The 20,690-nt window shown below is 42.6% G+C and overlaps 1 protein-coding gene across 5 annotated transcripts in view; it reads right to left on the bottom strand.

Annotated features, from left to right (window-relative positions):
* Positions 1 to 20,690, bottom strand: part of nr2c2 (nuclear receptor subfamily 2, group C, member 2) — a 61,421-nt gene that overhangs the window by 37,959 nt on the left and 2,772 nt on the right. For all 5 annotated transcript variants that reach the window (XM_052093736.1, XM_052093737.1, XM_052093734.1 and 2 more), the window contains exon 2: positions 15,413 to 15,543. Coding sequence is in view for 4 of the 5 variants with exons in the window: in XM_052093737.1 (XP_051949697.1) it covers positions 15,413 to 15,472 (60 nt within the window). In the remaining variant the exon portion in view is untranslated. The remainder of the gene's footprint in view (positions 1 to 15,412; positions 15,544 to 20,690) is intronic.

Raw genomic sequence — 20,690 nt, 5'->3', positions numbered from 1 at the left:
TTGGGGGAAATTGCAATGTTTAATAATTTATTTTATTATGAAAATAAAATGTAGCATTGAAGAAAGGTAGATTTTGTTTGTATATGTGGTCAATAATAGTTCTTACAAAGAAAATCGGGGAAAAAAAATCGGTATCGGCAGGTCACACTTGCAAAAAATTGGAAATCGAAATCGGCCAAGAAAATTGCATTCGGTGCATCTCTAATTTTTACTTTTATGCTTGTGAGATAAGCAGATTACTTGATCTGTATTTAATATGTAAAGCTATTTTTAATATCAGCTCCTGTTTTATACCTCTATGTTGGTGTGCAGTCGACAAACTGTAGGAAAAAATATCGATCTACTATGTTCTTAGAGCAATTTACTGAAGTCAATAGATATGTAGAGATGTCCATTTTTTATACATGAAAATGTACAGACCTTATTGAAACTCTATATTATAATTCTATCTATATTATAATTATAGTTATTGACTATTATAGACTATTATTGTTGTCTTTTGATAAAAGTCATTTATTAGCAGCACAGAAACTGTATGGAAATGATAGATTTGCCTTGTTCTTATAATGCTTAAAACCTCTACTAAAGTTTTTTTTAATTCTGTAGACACAAAGTTTAAAGGATTCAAATTTTCTCTCAAATACAAATAAAAATGACTTGACTGAAATGTTTCTCATGATCATAAAAATCTTTTGATCTGAAGGTGTATGCTTAAATGTTTGAAATTAGTTTTGTAGACAAAATTGTGTCACCATATTAATTTATTTCATTACAAAACTAAAATTTAATAAAATAAAATGAGTCATCCAATTCAATGGATGAATTGGACCAAATAATAAAGGAAAGCAGCCAATAAGTGCCCAACATAGATGGAAACTACTTCAATACTATTTAAAAAGCATCCCAGGTTGATTCCTCAAGAAGTTGCTTGTAAAAATGTCAAGAGTACATGTCTGTATTTCTAGGCAAAGGGGGACTACTTTAAAGATGTTAAAATATAACAGTTTTGATTTATTTTGGATCTTTAGGTCACAACATAATTCCCATACTTCCATTTATATTATTCCATAGTTTTGATGACTTTACTATTATTGTAAAATGTCAATACTCGCCGAAATACCCAGGCTCCCAATTTTTTACAATTCCTGACATTTAATGGTAGAAAACATTCCCTGTCTTAGGTCAGTTAGGATCACAACTTTATTTTAAGAATGTGAAATGTCAGAATAATAGTCAGTATAATAATGTCAGTTTTATTACATTCTCAGTGGGTCAGAAGTTTACATACTCTTTGTTAGTATTTGGTATTATTGCCTTTAAATTGTTTAACTTGGGTCATATATTTTGGGGATCCTTCCACAAGCTTCTCACAATAAGTTGCTGGAATTTTGTCCCATTCCTCCAGACTGAACTGGTGTAAGTGAGTCAGGTTTGTAGACATCCTTGCTCGCGCACACTTTTTCAGTTCTGACCACAAATTCGGATTGAGGTCAGGGGTTTGTGATGGACACTCCAATACCTTGACTTTGTTGTTCTTAAGACATTTTCCCACAACTTTGGGGATATGCTTGGGGTCATTGTCCATTTGGAAGACCCATTTGTAACCGAGCTTTAACTTCCTGGCTGATGTCTTGAGATGTTGCTTCAATATATCCACATAGTTTTCCTTCCTCATGATGCCATCTATTTTGTGAAGTGCACCAGTCCCTCCTGCAGCAAAGCACACCCACAACATGATGCTGCCACCCCCATGCTTCACGGTTGGGATGGTGTTTTTCGGCTTTCAAACCTTTTTCCTCCAAACATAACGATGGTCATTATGGCCAAACAGTTCAATGTTTGTTTCATTAGACAAGAGGACATTTCTACAAAAAGTAAGATCTTTGTCCCCATGTGCAGTTGCAAACTGTAGTCTGGCTTTATGGTGGTTTTGAGCAGTGGCTTCTTCCTTAATGAGCAGCCTTTCAGGTTATGTTGATATAGGACTTGTTTTACTGTGGATATAGATACTTGTCTACCTGTTTCCTCCAGCATCTTCACAAGGTCTTTTGCTGTTGTTCTGGGATTGATTTGCACTTTTCACACCAAACTACATTCATCTCTAGGCAACAAAATGCATCTCCTTCCTGTATGATGACTGTGTGGTCACATGGTGTTTATACTTGCGTACTATTGTTTGTACAGATGATCGTGGCACCTTCAAGCATTTGGAAATTGCTCCCAAGGATGAACCAGACTTGTGGAGGTCCACAATTTATTAAAAAAATGTCTTTGCTGATTTCTTTTGATTGTCCCATGATGTCAAGCAAAGAGTCACTGAGTTTGAAGGTATGCCTTAAAATACATCCACAGGTACACCTCCAATTCAGTACACCTCCTATCAGAAGCTAATTAGCTTATTGTCTAAAGGCTTGACATCATTTTGTGGAACTTTCCAAGCTGCTTAAAGGCACAGTTAACTTCTGACCCACTGGAATTATGATATAGTCAATTAAAAGTGAAACAATCTCTCTGTAAACAATTGTTGGACAAATTACTCATTTCTTGCACAAAGTAAATGTCCTAAATGACTTGCCAAAACTATAACTTGCTAATATGAAATCTGTGGTGTGGTTAAAAAAATAGTTTTAATAAACTTCTGACGTCAACTGTGTGTGATATATATATATATATATATATATATACAGTGAGGAAAATAAGTATTTGAACACCCTGCTATTTTGCAAGTTCTCCCACTTAGAAATCATGGAGGGGTCTGACATTGTCATCACAGGTGCATGTCCACTGTGAGAGACATAATCTAAAAAAAAAAATCCAGAAATCACAATGTATGATTTTTTAACTATTTATTTGTATGATACAGCTGCAAATAAGTATTTGAACACCTGAGAAAATCAATGTTAATATTTAGTACAGTAGCCTTTGTTTGCAATTACAGAGGTCAAATGTTTCCTGTAGTTTTTCACCAGGTTTGCACACACTGCAGGAGGGATTTTGGCCCACTCCTCCACACAGATCTTCTCTAGATCAGTCAGGTTTGTGGGCTGTCGCTGATAAACACGGAGTTTGAGCTCCCTCCAAAGATTCTCTATTGGGTTTAGGTCTGGAGACTGGCTAGGCCACGCCAGAACCTTGATATGCTTCTTACAAAGCCACTCGTTGGTTATCCTGGCTGTGTGCTTCGGGTCATTGTCATGTTGGAAGACCCAGCCTCGACCCATCTTCAATGCTCTACCTGAGGGAAGGAGGTTGTTCCCCAAAATCTCACAATACATGGCCCCGGTCATCCTCTCCTTAATACAGTGCAGTCGCCCTGTCCCATGTGCAGAAAAACACCCCCAAAGCATGATGCTACCACCCCCATGCTTCACAGTAGGGATGGTGTTCTTGGGATGGTACTCATCATTCTTCTTCCTCCAAACACGGTTAGTGGAATTATGACCAAAAAAGTTCTATTTTGGTCTCATCTGACCACATGACTTTCTCCCATGACTCCTCTGGATCACCCAAATGGTCATTGGCAAACTTAAGACGGGCCTTGACATGTGCTGGTTTAAGCAGGGGAACCTTCCGTGCCATGCATGATTTCAAACCATGACGTCTTAGTGTATTACCAACAGTCACCTTGGAAACGGTGGTCCCAGCTCTTTTCAGGTCATTGACCAGCTCCTCCCGTGTAGTTCTGGGCTGATTTCTCACCTTTCTTAGGATCATTGAGACCCCACGAGGTGAGATCTTGCATGGAGCCCCAGTCCGAGGGAGATTGACAGTCATGTTTAGCTTCTTCCATTTTCTAATGATTGCTCCAACAGTGGACCTTTTTTCACCAAGCTGCTTGGCAATTTCCCGTAGCCCTTTCCAGCCTTGTGGAGGTGTACAATTTTGTCTCTAGTGTCTATGGACAGCTCTTTGGTCTTGGCCATGTTAGTAGTTGGATTCTTACTGATTGTATGGGGTGGACAGGTGTCTTTATGGAGCTAACGACCTCAAACAGGTGCATCTAATTTAGAATAATAAATGGAGTGGAGGTGGACATTTTAAAGGCAGACTAACAGGTCTTTGAGGGTCAGAATTCTAGCTGATAGACAGGTGTTCAAATACTTATTTGCAGCTGTATCATACAAATAAATTGTTAAAAAATCATATATTGTGATTTCTGGATTTTTTTTTTTAGATTATGTCTCTCACAGTGGACATGCACCTACGATGACAATTTCAGACCCATCCATGATTTCCAAGTGGGAGAACTTGCAAAATAGCAGGGTGTTCAAATACTTATTTTCCTCACTGTATATAGTGGCACTACTTCCCCAGTCTTGGTTTAACACTCATAAAATCAGAGGTGGGTAGAGTAGCCAAAAACTGTACTCAAGTAAAAGTATAATTACTTCAAAAACATAATTACTCAAGTAGAAGTAAAAATACTAACATAAATAATTACTTGAGTAAGAGTAAGAAAGTATCCAATTAAAAGAGTACTATAGTAGTGAGTAACTCGTTACTGTCACAAATGACATAATAGACATTAACTCCCCTATATTCCATTACATAATACACATTATGTACAACAGAATTATGATTATTATTAATGGAAATTCTGTCATCATTCACCATCATGTTGTTCCAAACCCATATGATTTTCTTTCTTCCAAGCAACACAATAAGGAGATATTAGACAGAATGTCACTATTTACTTTCAGTGAATGTTTTTTTAATATATATATACAAAGCATCACACTGGTTTGGAACAATATGAGGGTAGAGAAATGATGACAGAATATTAAATTATGGCGGAGCTATCACTTTAAAGAGATAGTTCACCCAAAAATGAAAATTCTCTCATCATTTACTCACCCTCATACCAGCCCAGATGTGTATGACTTCCTTTCTTCTGCAGAACACAAATTCAGATTTTTAAAAGAATATTTTAGCTCTGTAGGCAAAATTTTTGATGCTCAAAAAGCACATAAAAGGCAGTATAAAAGAAATCCATAAGACTTCAGTGGTTAAATCCATGTCTTCAGAAGTGATATGATAGGTATGGGTGAGAAACAATATTTGTCATTTTTTGCTAGACAGCAGGTGGGGATATGCAGAGAAGAATGTGAATCACCAAAAACACAAGAAGAATGTGAAAGTGATCTGTTTCTCGTCCACACCTATCACATCTTTTCTGAAGATACTGATTTAACCACTAGAGTCTTATGGATTATTTTTATGCTGACTTGTGTTTGAGTGTTTAGCTTTAAAATGTTGCCACACATTCAATTGCACTGTATGGACCAAAGGAGCTGAGAAATTCTTCTAAAAATCTTCATTTGAGTTCAGAAGATGAAAGAAAGTTATACACATCTGGGATTGCATGAGGGTGAGTAAATAATGAGAATTGTAATTTTTGGGTGAACTATCCCTTTAAGGGCTCTTGTCAGATCTGGATGAATTTGTCAATAAGATGAGAGGTTTGGAAACATTTCTAGTAATTATTACATTGAAAACATGAAAATGTCCCACAAGGGCATTATATATAATGCTGAAATATAATGCCTTCATTTGCTATTTCATAGCTTCTAAAGTTCTGTGTGGATTCTTATTTCAGTGTAGTTACAGTTTTCAGTGTCGTTAAGTACTTAGATCATTACTTCTGTGCAACAGTACCTCTGCTCTCTAAATGCAGAGAACGCAGCCTACGTAGGGCACTAACCCTGATCGTGGAACTCTCGCTGTGTCTGAAACCACCCACTATCAACTATATAGTGCACTACTTCGAGTTTTCGCTATTTTGTAGGAGTGTCTGAATTCTGAGTGAACCACTCGTTCCGTACTTTTGTTCACTTTTTTTTTGTTTTGTTTTTGTTCATTGTTTAAGAGAAAGGACCACAGGCGTTTAGGAGGCTATAGTTCTCGTCCTGGGGCGTCGGTCAGAACGCAGACAGGAGGCAGTAATCAGTTCAAACACTTTACTGAACCGTATGATTGACAGCACAGACATACATTGTGTCTGAACTATGCCAATGTGACATTACAGTCTAGAGTTGGACATAGTGGTTGCAGCTCAGCTTATATTGATGTCTATAGTAGGTTTTAGGAATATATATGTGTGGCTGCAAATAAACAAACAATAATAGATGTTACATGTATAAAGAAACCTTATTTATAGATTCTTATAATTTTAACATCATGCCAGGTTCCATATAAACAATATGAACAGAACAGCTATAAATGATAAATCACCATTATTCTAAATATGAATGTGTATAAAACAACTAATGGAATATCAGTTTCCGTATTACCATAGCATATTAAGCACACAGAAACAGAATAACTTAATAATAATAATCATTTCAAAATGCTATTAATGGTCTGTAAACAATACAGGAGTGTGCATGACTCAGCATATATCTCGATTAAATCTATGAACAAAATACTCAATTATTCTAATCAAACTTAATCGAAAAGGGAACAATTGAACTCACTTTTCTCGAAGGGATGCACAAAGGTATGAATAAACACCATAAACACAGAGCTGCAACTTCTCAACACTCTTCACTCACAGAGCGCAACAGCTAACGATGTGCACATTTCTCAGTCTCGTGCACAACCATTTTTGACGCATCCAGCAGTGGCCGCTAGATGGCATCTATGCGCCTCCTTTGTTAAACTCATTCTTACCCACAATGCACTCTAATTTCGAGCGTATATTTCAAGTACACACGATGACGATTCATTTCCCACAATCCACCACGGGGAAGACATACGAGCTGGGAGTTTACTGCTTCCTTCACTCCTGCAATGTTTTATTTCATGTATTAAATTACTTTTTGACAGTACTTTCAAATATTATAATATTAAAATAACATAACATATAGAGAGACAAAGCATACAGATACATTTTAAAATGTACTCTTTATTTGAACAAATGTGTTTACTCTTAATATTAACACACAGTATATATTCAAAATGACAAACAGAATGAAGATGTATTGTTTTAATATAATATTTAATGAGAATAACAAATAAGGCCCAAGTATTTAAAAATGTCATATGTGACGTTTCTGCACCAGCCTCAAGAGCTCCGAAACTCTCGTCCGAATTCACTCATTTTGTTCACTTACTGCTGAGATATAGTGCACTAACTGCCATTCACTATATAGGAAATATTGAATAACCTATTTTATCATTCTTGTGCGACCATATATAATAGTGGGAAAGGTAGTTTTCTTCCAAACACTTTTCGCGGTATAAATCAGCTAAATGAGAGTTCTTATCTGGCAAATTTTATTGTTGCTCTTCATTAACAGTACAAAAATGCATCCAGACAAAACTGCAGTCAAAATCCTCATGTAAAACTAAATGATTACCAATAACACCATGACTCAGAAAGTCGGGGTTTCCCACTCGTTATTGTGACTTTTGATGCCGTTCATGTGCATTCACCTCGTAAATACAACAATTCCAACATGACTTGAACACACCATAGGGCCAATAATAGGGTTTTGTTCAATGATATGGAAATAAAACAAACAATATTTTGACTTTAAAGACACTTTTCATATTGCCTAATGCTTGTCCCTTACCATATGTGGCAGGGCGGAGGGCGGGACCGGGTCGTGATCCTACGCACCCGGTCCCGTATTAGGCTAATTACGCCTCCGTGAGGGTTAAAGGCTGACTGCAGGGGGCCGTGCGGGAGAGAGAGTTTGTTAGCGAACATGTCCGTCGTGTGTGTTTGTGTCTTTGTTTTAAGTTTCTCATTAAAACTATCATTTATATTATCAAGCCGGTTCTCGCCTCCTCCTTTCCATTGGATACCTTTACACTGGTGCCGAAGCCCGGGAAGGAGAAGGGATACGCTGTAGTAGAGTTCTCGCCACTACCGTCCACCCCAATGGAGCAGCCGCGGGAGGGGAGAAGGGGCTCCTAGCCCACCGCCTGGAGCGAGAGAACCGCTGCCAGGGGTGGAGGAGACCCCTTCTATTCCCCGAGAACGCGGTGGGGTGTTCCGTCCGCCAGGGGCTGGAGGACTGCCTCGGATCCGCCCGGAGAGGCGCGGCTGTCGTCCGATAGAGGGTGGAGGAGTGGCCGAGGAACAAGCTGTGGCGTATCGGAGAACTGGCGAGTAAGAGGTTTTTTTTTTCTTCATCTCTCTCTCCTCTCTCTCTCACTGTCGCTCTGCGTTGGCCTTTTCCCTCTTTTAAATTTAACAGTTTTTTGGGGGGTACTACACTGTTACAGGAAGTACCCCCCATTTTAATTATTTTTGTTTCCCTCCCCTTGTCCCCTCCCTCGTCCAGGTAGATGGGGATGACCTGCCGGCAGACGGCGCAGAAGGCGCGCCCTCCCCCAGGGAAAGGGGGGGTGTACGTCAGGCTGGGGGCTCCCCAGCCTGAGAGAACGAGGGAGGAATGTAGCAGGGCGGAGGGCGGGGCCGGGTCGTGATCCTACGCACCCGGTCCCGTATTAGGCTAATTATGCCTCTGTGAGGGTTAAAGGCTGACTGCAGGGGGCCGTGCGGGAGAGAGAGATCGTTAGCGGACATGTCCGTCATGTGTGTGTTTGTGTCTTTGTTTTAAGTTTCTCATTAAAACTATCATTTATATTATCAAGCCGGTCCTCGCCTCCTCCTTTCCATTGAATACACCATATTATATGTATATGATATAATGTATTTGAATGATCTAAATTGTAATATTTATTATATTCTATTTATAATTTCAGTTATTATGTACTAAATTATATTTATTTGGGGGCCTTTCACAAAAAATTAATACACGATTAATTTGATTAACCGGCACATCTTGTAATTCATTCAATACAAATTTGAATTAGTGATAGACCAAATGCAATGCCGATAAGTTAGTCAATATTTGTTTATTTGAGAAGTTTACCACTCTGCTGTATAGCTAACAAATAAAAAAAAAAGATTTTTTTTTTTTTATATCACAGAACAGACTGACATATTGTGTTATACAATAATGATTTGTAAGCTATACATATGAGATTTTCGGGAGTAAACTTTTCTCAGCGCTGTTCAGGATGCACCAATCACAGTCCATTATAAGATTTAAAAAGATATTTTTTCTGAAGATTACGCAGGCAGATTTCCATTGGTATCTTATGTCCAATCCTTGAAATAAGTAGATTTAAACAAACATACTTTCGTGTACCAAATGTTTCCTGTTCAAATTAAAATAATGTCATGAGTTTTAAATGCAGCCCAATGGACGATCCTGCTTTTTCGGCTGGCAAGCACCCTCTTCAGGAAGACACCTTAAAAACTGAACAATTGTGTCAGAGGTGCCGGATTTTAAGATGCTGGTATAACTCCCAATAAATGTCTTATTTTGCACATTGGAGAAGAGCATCACGATTAGAAAATATTGTTTTGTCAATAAAATAAGGCATTTGTGATAAAAGAAAGAAATTCATTGTAAGTACATATAAAAGAGCAATATGAGGAAAGATTATGTGGGAGTGAGGGGAGATGGAAAGCAGAATGTTCTTTCATTCTCCCCATAATTTGTTCATCTTGTGATGTCATTTTGCACATGTGATTTGTTCATTTAGCCTTAGACAGAATGTCTAATGTCCCTTGGGTTTTGTTTTCGAAGAAAATCTTCTTAAAAAAGAAACATTTGATTTTGACCCATTAATCTCCAGCAGTGGTCAGTCCTTAAATGTGTTTATTCTTTTAAAGTTCTTAAAACTTAAGGCTAATATGTAATATGGTGGGGCAGAGAAATACTAAAACATGTGCCTGTGATTTCATATTTCCTATTCAAAGAGGAATTTGGGGCGGGACATATTAAAGGGCTTTAAACAGTCAATATGTCACGAACGCCGGTGAAGGCGCCTCCTCCCTCAGCCGTCAGAGATCGCTTTCACCCAAATACTTATCATTTAAACCACATTTCCCTACTGCCCGCATACCTAGGTCTGATAAATGCCCAGCTGTTTTGTGTTACCCTGCCCTATTTAACCATGCCTGTTTAATCCTTCTTTGCGAAGTCTTGTTAGCCCCGGCGACATTACCAAGCAAGTTAAACTCTGTCTATTTCTCTAGTTATTCTGTGTGCCAACCTAGCCTGTTACTCAGACCTTGCCCGTTTGCAGCCTGCCTTGTTTACCTCTTGCCTGTCTCGTACTACGATTGTTTGCTGCCTGCCCAGACCCCTGCCTGTTCTAGTTATGCTATTGCCTGCCTGTTATATTCTCTGTTTGCCTGCCCACGACCTTGCTTGTACGACTTGTGTTCTGCTATTCAATAAAGAACCGCAGATGGATCCCAACTTGCCTGAGTCCTCGTTACAGAAGACTTCGCCACCCATCGATCCAGCGGTGCTCTCTCGCATGTCCGAGGAACTCTCCACGCAAGCGAGCATTCTGTCTGCACAGCAACATCAGCTCGGGCGGCTGACATCAGCCATTGAGGAGATAATGCGCGCCGTTCAAGCCTCGCAACATCCCATATCCGCGCCAGCACCCTCGCCCGCACCTGTGGCAGATCAAGCCTGCCTAGCAGCCGTGCCCATCTCTCCTCCACAAACCGCGGCCAACCCCCGACTTGCACTCCCGGAGTGCAGGGGCTTTGTAATGCAGAGTTCCATCTTTCTGTCACAACAACCGGCTCTATATCCGACCAACGAGAGCAAGATCCTCTTTGTCAGCTCAGTGCTGACGGGCAGAGCCCTCGACTGGGCGACCGTGATTTGGACGAACCAGGGTTATTCACAGTTCACCTTCGACTCATTCATGCAGGGTTTGATTGAAGTGTTTGACCATCCAGAAGGCGGCAAGAGCGCTGGGAAACAGCTCCTGGCACTCCGCCAGGGTAATCGTTCAGTGTCCGACTATGCTCTCACTTTTCGCACCCTCGCCACTCAAACCGGCTGGCTCAAGAGCACGCTCAAACTCCTCTTCCGCCAGGGGCTAAACTCGGAACTGCAGTCGGAGCTGGCATGTCACGATGAGGGAGTTCCGTTGGACCAATTCATCACTTTGGCGATCCACGTGGACAACCTCATCCGCTCCAGACGACCAGCCAGGTGGTTCCTGCAGCCCGCTACAGCGCCTCAACAGCATGCCGTCCCAGAACCCATGCAACTAGACCGTACTCACCTGACCCAGGAAGAGAGAGCGCCGCCGCGCCCATCGCCTCTGCCTATACTGCGGATTAGCCGGCCACCTCCTGGCCAACTGCCCGACGCGACCGTCCGAACCACAACGACCCGGGGTGAGTTTGTTGCTTTCCTCAACTCTAACCAGGACCAGCCTAGTGATACCCATTAAGCTCGGTTTCCAGTCTTTTAGTGTAAGCGCCCACGCGATGGTTGATTCAGGAGCAGCGGGCAACTTCATTGATGCTAATTTCTCCCCTAACAGTGGCGGCGCTAGACGGACATCCCTTGGGCTCAGGTAAGGTGAGTCACACCACCACCGACATCTTCCTGCAGGTGGGAGTGTTACACACTGAGACCATACGCTTCCACGTTGTCACTTCCCCCCACCATCTAGTCATCCTCGGTCTCCCCTGGCTCCGACTTCACAACCCACGCATCTCCTGGCGGGACAGCCAAATCGCGCAGTGGGGCCCCGAGTGCTCAGCAAAATGCTTGAGGACCATTCTTCCCACCACCGTGGGGACCACGAAGGTCCTGGGGCCGCCCGACCACTCCACCCAAATACCTCCTGCATATGCCGACTTGAGGGAGGCCTTCAGCAAGACCAAGGCATCCCAGCTCCCTCCTCACAGACCTTACGACTGCGCCATTGAGCTCAAGCCAGGAGCCACTCCACCCCGAGGTCGTATCTTCCCCCTGTCCGAACCAGAGTCCCTCGCCATGAAGACTTACATCGAGGAGGAACTGGCCAAGGGCTTCATCCGACCCTCCACCTCTCCGGCGGCAGCCGGGTTCTTCTTCGTTGGCAAGAAGGACGGCTCCCTCCGCCCGTGTATTGACTACCGAGGCCTGAACGATGTCACCGTCAAGTTCTGCTACCCCTTCCCACTCGTCCCCGCGGCCCTGGAACAACTAAGAAGCGCCAAAGTCTACACCAAACTGGACTTGCAGTGCGTCTACAACCTAATCCGTATTCGGGAGGGGGACGAGTGGAAGACTGCCTTTTTCACCACCAGCGGCCATTATGAATATTTGGTGATGCCGTTCGGATTGTCCAACAGTCCCTCCGTGTTCCAGTCTTTCGTCAACGAAGTGTTCAGAGACCTGCTCAATCGCTGCCTGATTGTGTACATTGACGACATCTTGATCTACTCCAACTCGCTCGAGGAACATATCTGTCACGTGAGAATGGTTCTCAAAAGCCTGATCACACACCAGCTATACGCCAAGGCAGAGAAGTGCGAGTTCCACTTGAAGTCGGTGACCTTTCTGGGGTATGTCATCAGCCCGGAGGGGGTGGCCATGGATGACAGCAAGGTGCGAGCCGTCTTGGAATGGCCACAACCCGCCACAGTGAAGGAGCTCCAACATTTTCTGGGGTTTGCAAACTTTTACCGCCGGTTCATCCGTAGCTTCAGTACTGTCGCCGCACCTCTGACCTCCATGTTGAGGGGGGGAGAACCAAGCTCCACTGGTCCGCCAATGCCCTCCAGGCCTTCGCCCGGCTTAAGGAGCATTTTACCTCCGCTCCCATCCTGCATCATCCCAATTCTGACCTCCCTTTCGTGGTGGAGGTGGACGCCTCGAACACTGGCATAGGGGCCATTCTCTCTCAACACCAGGGAAACCCCCCGAAGTTGTTCCCCTGCGCCTTCTTCTCCCACAAACTGTCTTCGGCCGAACAAAACTAGGACGTCGGCAATCGGGAGCTCCTGGCCATGAAAGCTGCACTGAAGGAATGGCGCCACTGACTGGAAGGCGCCAGACATCCATTCCAGGTCCTCACCGACCATCGAAACCTCGAATACCTCCGCTCCGCCAAGAGACTCAACCCCAGGCAGGCCCGGTGGGCAATGTTCTTCACCCGGTTCAATTTCACCATTTCTTACCTCCCAGGGTCTAAGAACATCAAAGCCGACTCCCTCTCTCGGCAGCACGAAGCCACCTCCCAAAGTCCCTCGGCCGAACCGATCGTTCCCCCAGCACTGATTCTAGCCCCAGTCCAGTGGGATCTCATGTCTGACATTACCCAGGCCCATGCCTCAGCTCCGCCTCCACCCGAGTGTCCACTTGACCGGACCTTCGTGCCCCCCAGTCTCCGGGAGAGGACGCTCCACTGGGTGCACGACTCTCCGAACTCCGGTCATCCCGGCATCTCCGCCACCACGCGACTTCTAAGGAACCGCTTCTGGTGGGAGACATTACCCGAATATGCCGCCGACTTCGTTAAAAGATGCCACGCCTGCAACTTAACCAAATCCCCGAAACAAGCACCGGCCGGCCTGCTACTACCACTGCCCGTACCCCAGCGCCCCCGGTCACACATTGCAGTAGACTTTGTCACCGACCTACCCAGCTCCCAAGGAAACACCACCATTCTCACGGTCATAGACCGGTTTTCTAAGGCTTGTCGCCTAATACCCCTACCCAAACTGCCCACAGCCCTTGAAACCACTGAGCACCTGTTTCAGTACGTGTTCCGCTTCTACAGGCTGTCAGAGGACATTGTCTCCGACCGGGGGCCCCAGTTCACCTCCCGGGTATGGAAAGCTTTCTTCCGCCTCCTCGAAGTCAACCTAAGCTTTACTTCAGGATACCACCCCCAGTCCAATGGGCAGACGGAGAGACTCAACCAGGAGATCATCAGGTTCTTACGCACCTACTGCCACCACAACCAGTCTGACTGGAGCAGATTCCTTCCTTGGGCCGAATACGCCCAGAACTCCCTGCTCAAACCGTCTACCAACCTGACCCCCTTCCAGTGCATCCTGGGTTACCAACCCCCTCTTTTCCCTTGGTCCGGGGAAACCTCAGAGGTCCCGGCTGTAAACGACTGGCTTCAGCGCAGTGAGGCAGTGTGGGAACAGGCCCACCTCCACCTACAACGGGCCATGAACCGCTCCAAGATTCAAGGGGACCGCCGCCGCCGTCCCGGCCCTGACTACGCTCCAGGCCAATGGGTTTGGCTTTCCACCCGAGACCTCCGTCTCCGCCTACCTTGCAAGAAGCTCAGTCCTAGGTATGTGGGTCCCTTTAAGATTTTAAGAAAAATTAATCCAGTAACCTTTAGTTTACAACTCCCCGCTAATTATTCGTATCTCTCCCACTTTCCATGTCTCCCTATTGAAACCGGCCGACGATCCGAGGGCTGAAGAGGAGGTGACCCACGGTCCCCCTCCCCTAGTAGTGGGCGGCGAAGAAGCCTTCCTGGTGCGAAGTCTGCTTGACTCCAGGCGTCTCCGAGGTCAGATCCAATACCTGCTGGACTGGGAGGGGTACGGCCCGGAGGAGAGATCCTGGGTCGGCGCCGGCGACATCTTCGACCCAAACCTCATCGCCGAGTTCCATCGGGTCAACCTGGAGAGACCAGCCCCTCGACCTCGGGGAAGACCTCGACGCAGGTCATGTCTTCGCGTCAGGAGCCTCTCACAGGGGGGGGGCTCTGTCACGAACGCCGGTGAAGGCGCCTCCTCCCTAAGCCGTCAGAGATCGCTTTCACCCGAATACTGATCATTTAAACCACATTTCCCTACTGCCCGCATACCTAGGTCTGATTAATCCTCAGCTGTTTTGTGTTACCCTGCCCTATTTAACCATGCCTGTTTAATCCTTCTTTGTGAAGTCTTGTTAGCCCCGGCGACATTAACAAGCAAGTTAAACTCTGTCTATTTCTCTAGTTATTCTGTGTGCCAACCTAGCCTGTTACTCAGACCTTGCCCGTTTGCAGCCTGCCTTGTTTACCTCTTGCCTGTCTCGTACCACGATTGTTTGCTGCCTGCCCAGACCCCTGCCTGTTCTAGTTACGCTATTGCCTGCCTGTTATATACTCTGTTTGCCTGCCCACGACCTTGCTTGTACGACTTGTGTTCTGCTATTCAATAAAGAACCGCAGATGGATCCCAACTTGCCTGAGTCCTCGTTACACAATACATGGTGCCCACCATTTTTAACATATAATTTCCATGATTATTATAGTCGTTTCTGATGTCTGGAATTCATTCTGACTTGTGAGATTTGTGAATCATATTGACCAATTAACTGAAAAGAACCTAAAAAAAAGGAAATTTACAAATTACAATTTACTACGGTGATGAAATATTTAAAGAAAATGTAACTAGAAAAATTTATATTCACAATAGATATTTTTTATATTTTATTTCTGGCCTACAAAACACAATCTGAAATTTCCCAAAGCATTTGCAACTGGCTACTGCTATTCAGGTGGCATCGTTTTATCTTGGATCTATTTTTATTTGCTCACTTTTTCTTTGTTTCCTTCTCTCCGTGTCACTCACCTCTGCAATCTGCTCAGTGGTCAATATCTGCTGAGCCAGCACCTCCATATTGGTTGTCATGCTGATGTAAGGTCATTAGTGGTGTCTGATTGGACAAAGACCAGCACTGCATCTGCCAACCACCCCTCCACCTGTTTGCCAATCACACAGATAAAATTACATTGTCAATAAAAGTGCAATATTAGCATACCATCTGATATTCCTTTAGACAGACATTTCTGCTATATTTGTTTGCCGGGGTGGAAATGAGCCTGTCCCAGGAACTATCGAAGTTTGCAGAGCAATGCAGATGAGTCTGGAGAGTAGGGCTGAAACGATTAGACGACGTTATCGACAATGTCGACAATAAAAAAAATTGCGACAAAAAGGTTCCTTGTCGAATGGTTGTTTGAGGTCATTTAATGTAACATGAGATCACTTTAAACTGTAATGATGAGAGCAGCACTGCAGTTCATGACTGACTGATGAGAGGAAGAATTACACAGATCACAGATGCACTCTAAACTTTCAAACAGCTTCAGCTGATGTAGATCACAAAGTATGAGGGAATTATAATGCAAAAATACTAAATAAGTATACAAAAGCACTCTCATTGTGAAATAAGCAGAGTCAGAGCTCTTTAAAGGAAACACCCCGGTGTTACATCTTAAATGTGTTACAGCTTTATTACATTTCAAATAATACGGAAACAGATCATGTAAATAACTACAAACTCCGAAACTGTAATTTCTCTGTGCGGTCAGCGCCTCTTCTATGAGATGTGAGGGTCTAAGCGGGAGAGATTGAAACTGCACCGGCTGATGCACACTCTGTCACAGGACGCTCATCCCTCGAGCTCACACACGTAATGCAGCTAGATTATAACATGATGACTCACAACTTATTGAGTTATATATCATTTATATATTGCATTACAACATATCATAATATATGCGTCACTGTGCATTTCATATCATGAAGAACATTGTGAGTACACAGCTTTATTAACAAGAGAGAGTTTGTTTTTCTGTGAGTTAAAGGTGAGAGGTGTAGTCTTCACCCCATTATACACTGCAACAAAATACATTTATGATTTGATTTTGTTTTGGCTTGTTTTCTAATATAAATATCTCAAACTAATTTAAAACCATGTACATTTACTTTAGCAGCTATACTGCACAAGAAAACATTATCTGAGAATGTTAAATATACCGTAATTTCCGGACTATAAGCCGCAACTTTTTTCCCACGCTTTGAACCTCGCGGCTTATACAATGACGCGGCTAATATATGGATTTTTCCCGCTTTCAAATTTTTAAAAAAAAAAAATAAAAAAAAATAACATTCTGTGACGTGCTCAGTTTTTTGGCGGCGTGAAGCTTTCATTAGACCAATGAAATTGCCGAACGGGTTAAGGTCGAAACAACTTTTTTTGTTTACTGTTTAGATTAAATCGAGCGCGCTCAAACTTCCCATCATTCTGATTACGGTAGTAATTTTGTCACCCTCACCATGGCAAAGACATGGAGAAACGCATATGATGCTGTTTTCAAGTTGAAGGCAATTGATCTGGCTGTTGGAAAAGGAAATAGAGCTGCTGCACGGGAGCTTGGTCTTAATGAGTCGATGATAAGACGTTGGAAACAGCAGCGTGAGGAATTGACTCAGTGCAAAAAGACAACTAAATCTGAGGCTATTCAACTCCGACACCGAAGGAGATGACTTCAGTGGTTTCATGTGCACAAGAGGAGGAAGATAGTGACCAATTACTTTCTTGGTAGGCTACTGTTTACTGCAAATGTTTTATTACAAGCCGTGTGTGGCAGCGGGGGCGTGGTCAAGCGCCCGTCCGGGAGAGAAAAGCTGTAAGGGCGCTTACACCTGCGCTAAATTATGTCTAACACCGGTGTCTAATTTCAAGTGCCCTGCTTCACGTGTCCTTCTTGGGAAAACTGTCACACGGGCACCAGTGTGACAGTTTTCAGCAGGGCACTTGACATTCCAGGTAAGGCTTTTAATGGCCACAGCAAGTTTTACAATCAATTTTATAAAGTTTCTCAATTCTTCTATGCGCCAACACTAGACTGACGTGTGTCACTCTCTCAGCTCTGTGGCTGCTGCCTTTTATGCCGCTCTCCCCATGCTTACTGAAATTAGACACCGGTGTTAGACATAATTTAGCTCAGGTGTAAGCGCCTTACCGCTTTTCTCTCCCGGACGGGCGCTTGACCACGCCCCCGCTGCCACACCGTGTTTCATTAAAGCCTATTTATTTTTGTTACAAGCCGTGTTTCGTTAAAGCCTGTGTAAAGTTCATTTGTTTCAATGTACCGGTAGGCACCTGCGGCTTATAGACAGGTGCGGCTTATTTATGTTCAAAATAATATTTTATTTAAAAATCAGTGGGTGCGGCTTATATTCAGGTGCGCTCAATAGTCCGGAAATTACGGTAATATAAAAAATATTTTTAAATATCTAAATATCCTTTAAAAAAAGATGAATTCACATGAGAAGCAGCATATACGATATTTATACTTGACTTTAGAGGTTAGATCTGGAATAGAAGTATATTTTGTATTTACTGCACTCGCAGAAGCACAACAAAGTGAAAAATACACGTATATACAAAATACATTTACTGTATATTTAAGATACATTCACTTAAAGCAAGACTAAATATCTTATATGCTGCTTCTCAAGTAAATGTTTCTTGTTTTAAGGATTTTTTAGACAATTGTAAATAGAAAACAAGACAAAAACACTTGATAACAATAAGATTTTTTGCAGTGAATTTCTTTACTGAATTAAACTTAAAGGGTTAGTTCACCCAGAAATGAAAATTATCCCACAATTGACTCACCCTCAAGCCATCCTAGGTGTATATGACGTTCTGCTTTCAGCCAAACACAATTGGAGTTATATTAAAAAATATCCTGGCTCTTCCAATCTTTATAATGGGAGTGAATGGTACCTTAGATTTTGAAGCCCAAAAAAGCATATCCATCCATCAAAAAAGTAATCTATACGTCTCCAGGGGGTTAATAAAGGCATTCCGGTAACAGCTGTCCGCATGTTTACAAGAGAGTCGAGTTCCGGCATATGATGTAGGCGCACAAGGTTTACCGGAGACGTCTAACGTTAGGGATGCTGAGAGCAAAGCTATCGTGACCACAGCTGTCACTTCAACGTCCACTGTAGCCGGTGGAGGGAGAACATATAGATTCAATGCAAATTGGCTCAAATTGTCCGCTGAGACTAAAAGCCTCACCTGTTGTTCCTGTCAATCAGACACGCAGTGTCAACCAATGAACCAAAGATGCGTGAGGGAGGGCGGAGCCAACTTGTTCAGACTGTATTTGAATTGTTACATTTATATGCACTTTGTTTATATACATTGAAAAGTTATACTTTAAATGCGCACGTGAAATAACATCCTCCTTTTTTACATTTATTTCAATTTGTGGGATGCTGCAGTTTTGCAAATTATTTATTTTTCTTTGATATGGTGCATTATTCTATTATCAGTACCGCCGCTACCTACATGCATACTACGCAGTTTGCGTAGGGCATCAACTCCCTAGGGGGGCACCATCTTACCCTAAGATGGCACCAGAAAGTCCACCGGCTGCCCTTGTTCGCTATACGTTATTCAAGGACTCGAAAGCAGTTGCGGAACACAGACGATCGCTTCATGCTCATATCACGCGTAGGGCATCAATTAGGCCAGCGGTGGCCCTGTCTATTATGCTGTTCAGATTGTATTCGTTTTTAATGGTTAGATTTATATGCACTTTGTTTATATACAATAAGTTATACTTGCAAATGTTTAATAGCATTATTTTTCATAACAAATCAATGCATTTTTAAATAAATTGTGGTTAAGGTAGAGTATAATTTCATTTAATAATTTAATTCAAATTGTTTTAACACCCATTACGAAAAGAGCCGGAATGCCCATTGCTAATCTGAAAGAGATAGTGTAGCGAAACATCTCACGGCAGCATATCCAGTGCTGAGGAGGAGAAGTGGAAGCAGCTGAAAATAAAGATAAACACTGCATACTTCATTGTGAAAGAAGAAGAACCTTTCGTCAAATTTAGGCCACTTATCAGACTCCACCACAAAAACTGAGTTTACATGAATCCCACATACGACAATGTGCGTAGATGATCGGTCAAATTGCTGACATAATGAGAGATCGCTGGCTGACCTCTAAGTATGCCAGACGGTAAACATACAAAAGCAGCTGGACAACTGATATCCTTTGATTTTAGTAGGCATGGGTTCAATGTGTCATTTGGGAGGTATGTGCTGTTCCACAGATGTGTGTCCCTTAGTACATGCGCACACACTCATACACGCAGTATAAATATGTATGTAATAAACTGTTTGTTAATAAACTCTGTATTTAATTTTCACTGTGCTCCTAAATTTCTTCGTGTGCTCCTAAATGTTTTCATTCTAAATGTTTTCAATTAGGACGCATGTACTCCTTTTTTTTATCTGTTGGTATTTGATAGAGTTCATGATGCCATGTATCCGAACAAGATGTCCAGGACCTCTGGCTTAAAAACAGCCCCACAACATTAAAGATCCACCACCATATTTAACCGTGGGCATGAGGTTAACGAGTAGTCGAACATTAGAATATTCAATAATTATTAGAATAATAGAAATACTATTTGAATTTCACAAAGGCCAAATATACAGTACAGTGAGATGCAAGTTAAATCCTGAACACTCAAATTAAAACCGGCGGTTGTAACAGAATGCACTGGGTGGCGCCGTTGAGTGTGTACACAAGTCGATCACATTTATTGAGCAAACGGTTCAGATGGTCAGTACGTTCAGATGGAAACCAGAAAAGCAGGTTATTATGAGAATGTGGCTTACTATGAAAAAGCTGGGTTCCTGTAGCAATGTAATCCCTGTGATGCTTCTGTAAACAACAAACATGGCATCCGAGAAAGACTTTGCTAGCTGAAGTAAGGGACAGTCTATCATTTAAACTGGTGTGTATAAATGAGTATAGTTTACGGAGCACGTGGATATGCTGGTTTTCCTCAACAAAAACATGACATGAGAGCCAATATAAACATGATAACTATTATACGGCTAGTGTTTATACTCGTCCTGTATGTTAACTGCATCAGTCTACTTCATTAGTGGTTTCTTTCTTGCTTGCTTAAATGCTTTCATTCTATTCTTTTTTTGTTTTCACGCATTGCTTGTTTAAATAAAAAACAAAAAAAAAACAAACAAAGGACAAGATATAAGCATGTTTTTATTAGTCTTTTTA

The sequence above is a fragment of the Xyrauchen texanus genome, chromosome 27 (genome assembly GCF_025860055.1).
Source record: "Xyrauchen texanus isolate HMW12.3.18 chromosome 27, RBS_HiC_50CHRs, whole genome shotgun sequence".
NCBI classification, from domain to species: Eukaryota; Metazoa; Chordata; class Actinopteri; order Cypriniformes; family Catostomidae; genus Xyrauchen; species Xyrauchen texanus.
This window is presented reverse-complemented; position numbering and strand designations above follow the sequence as displayed.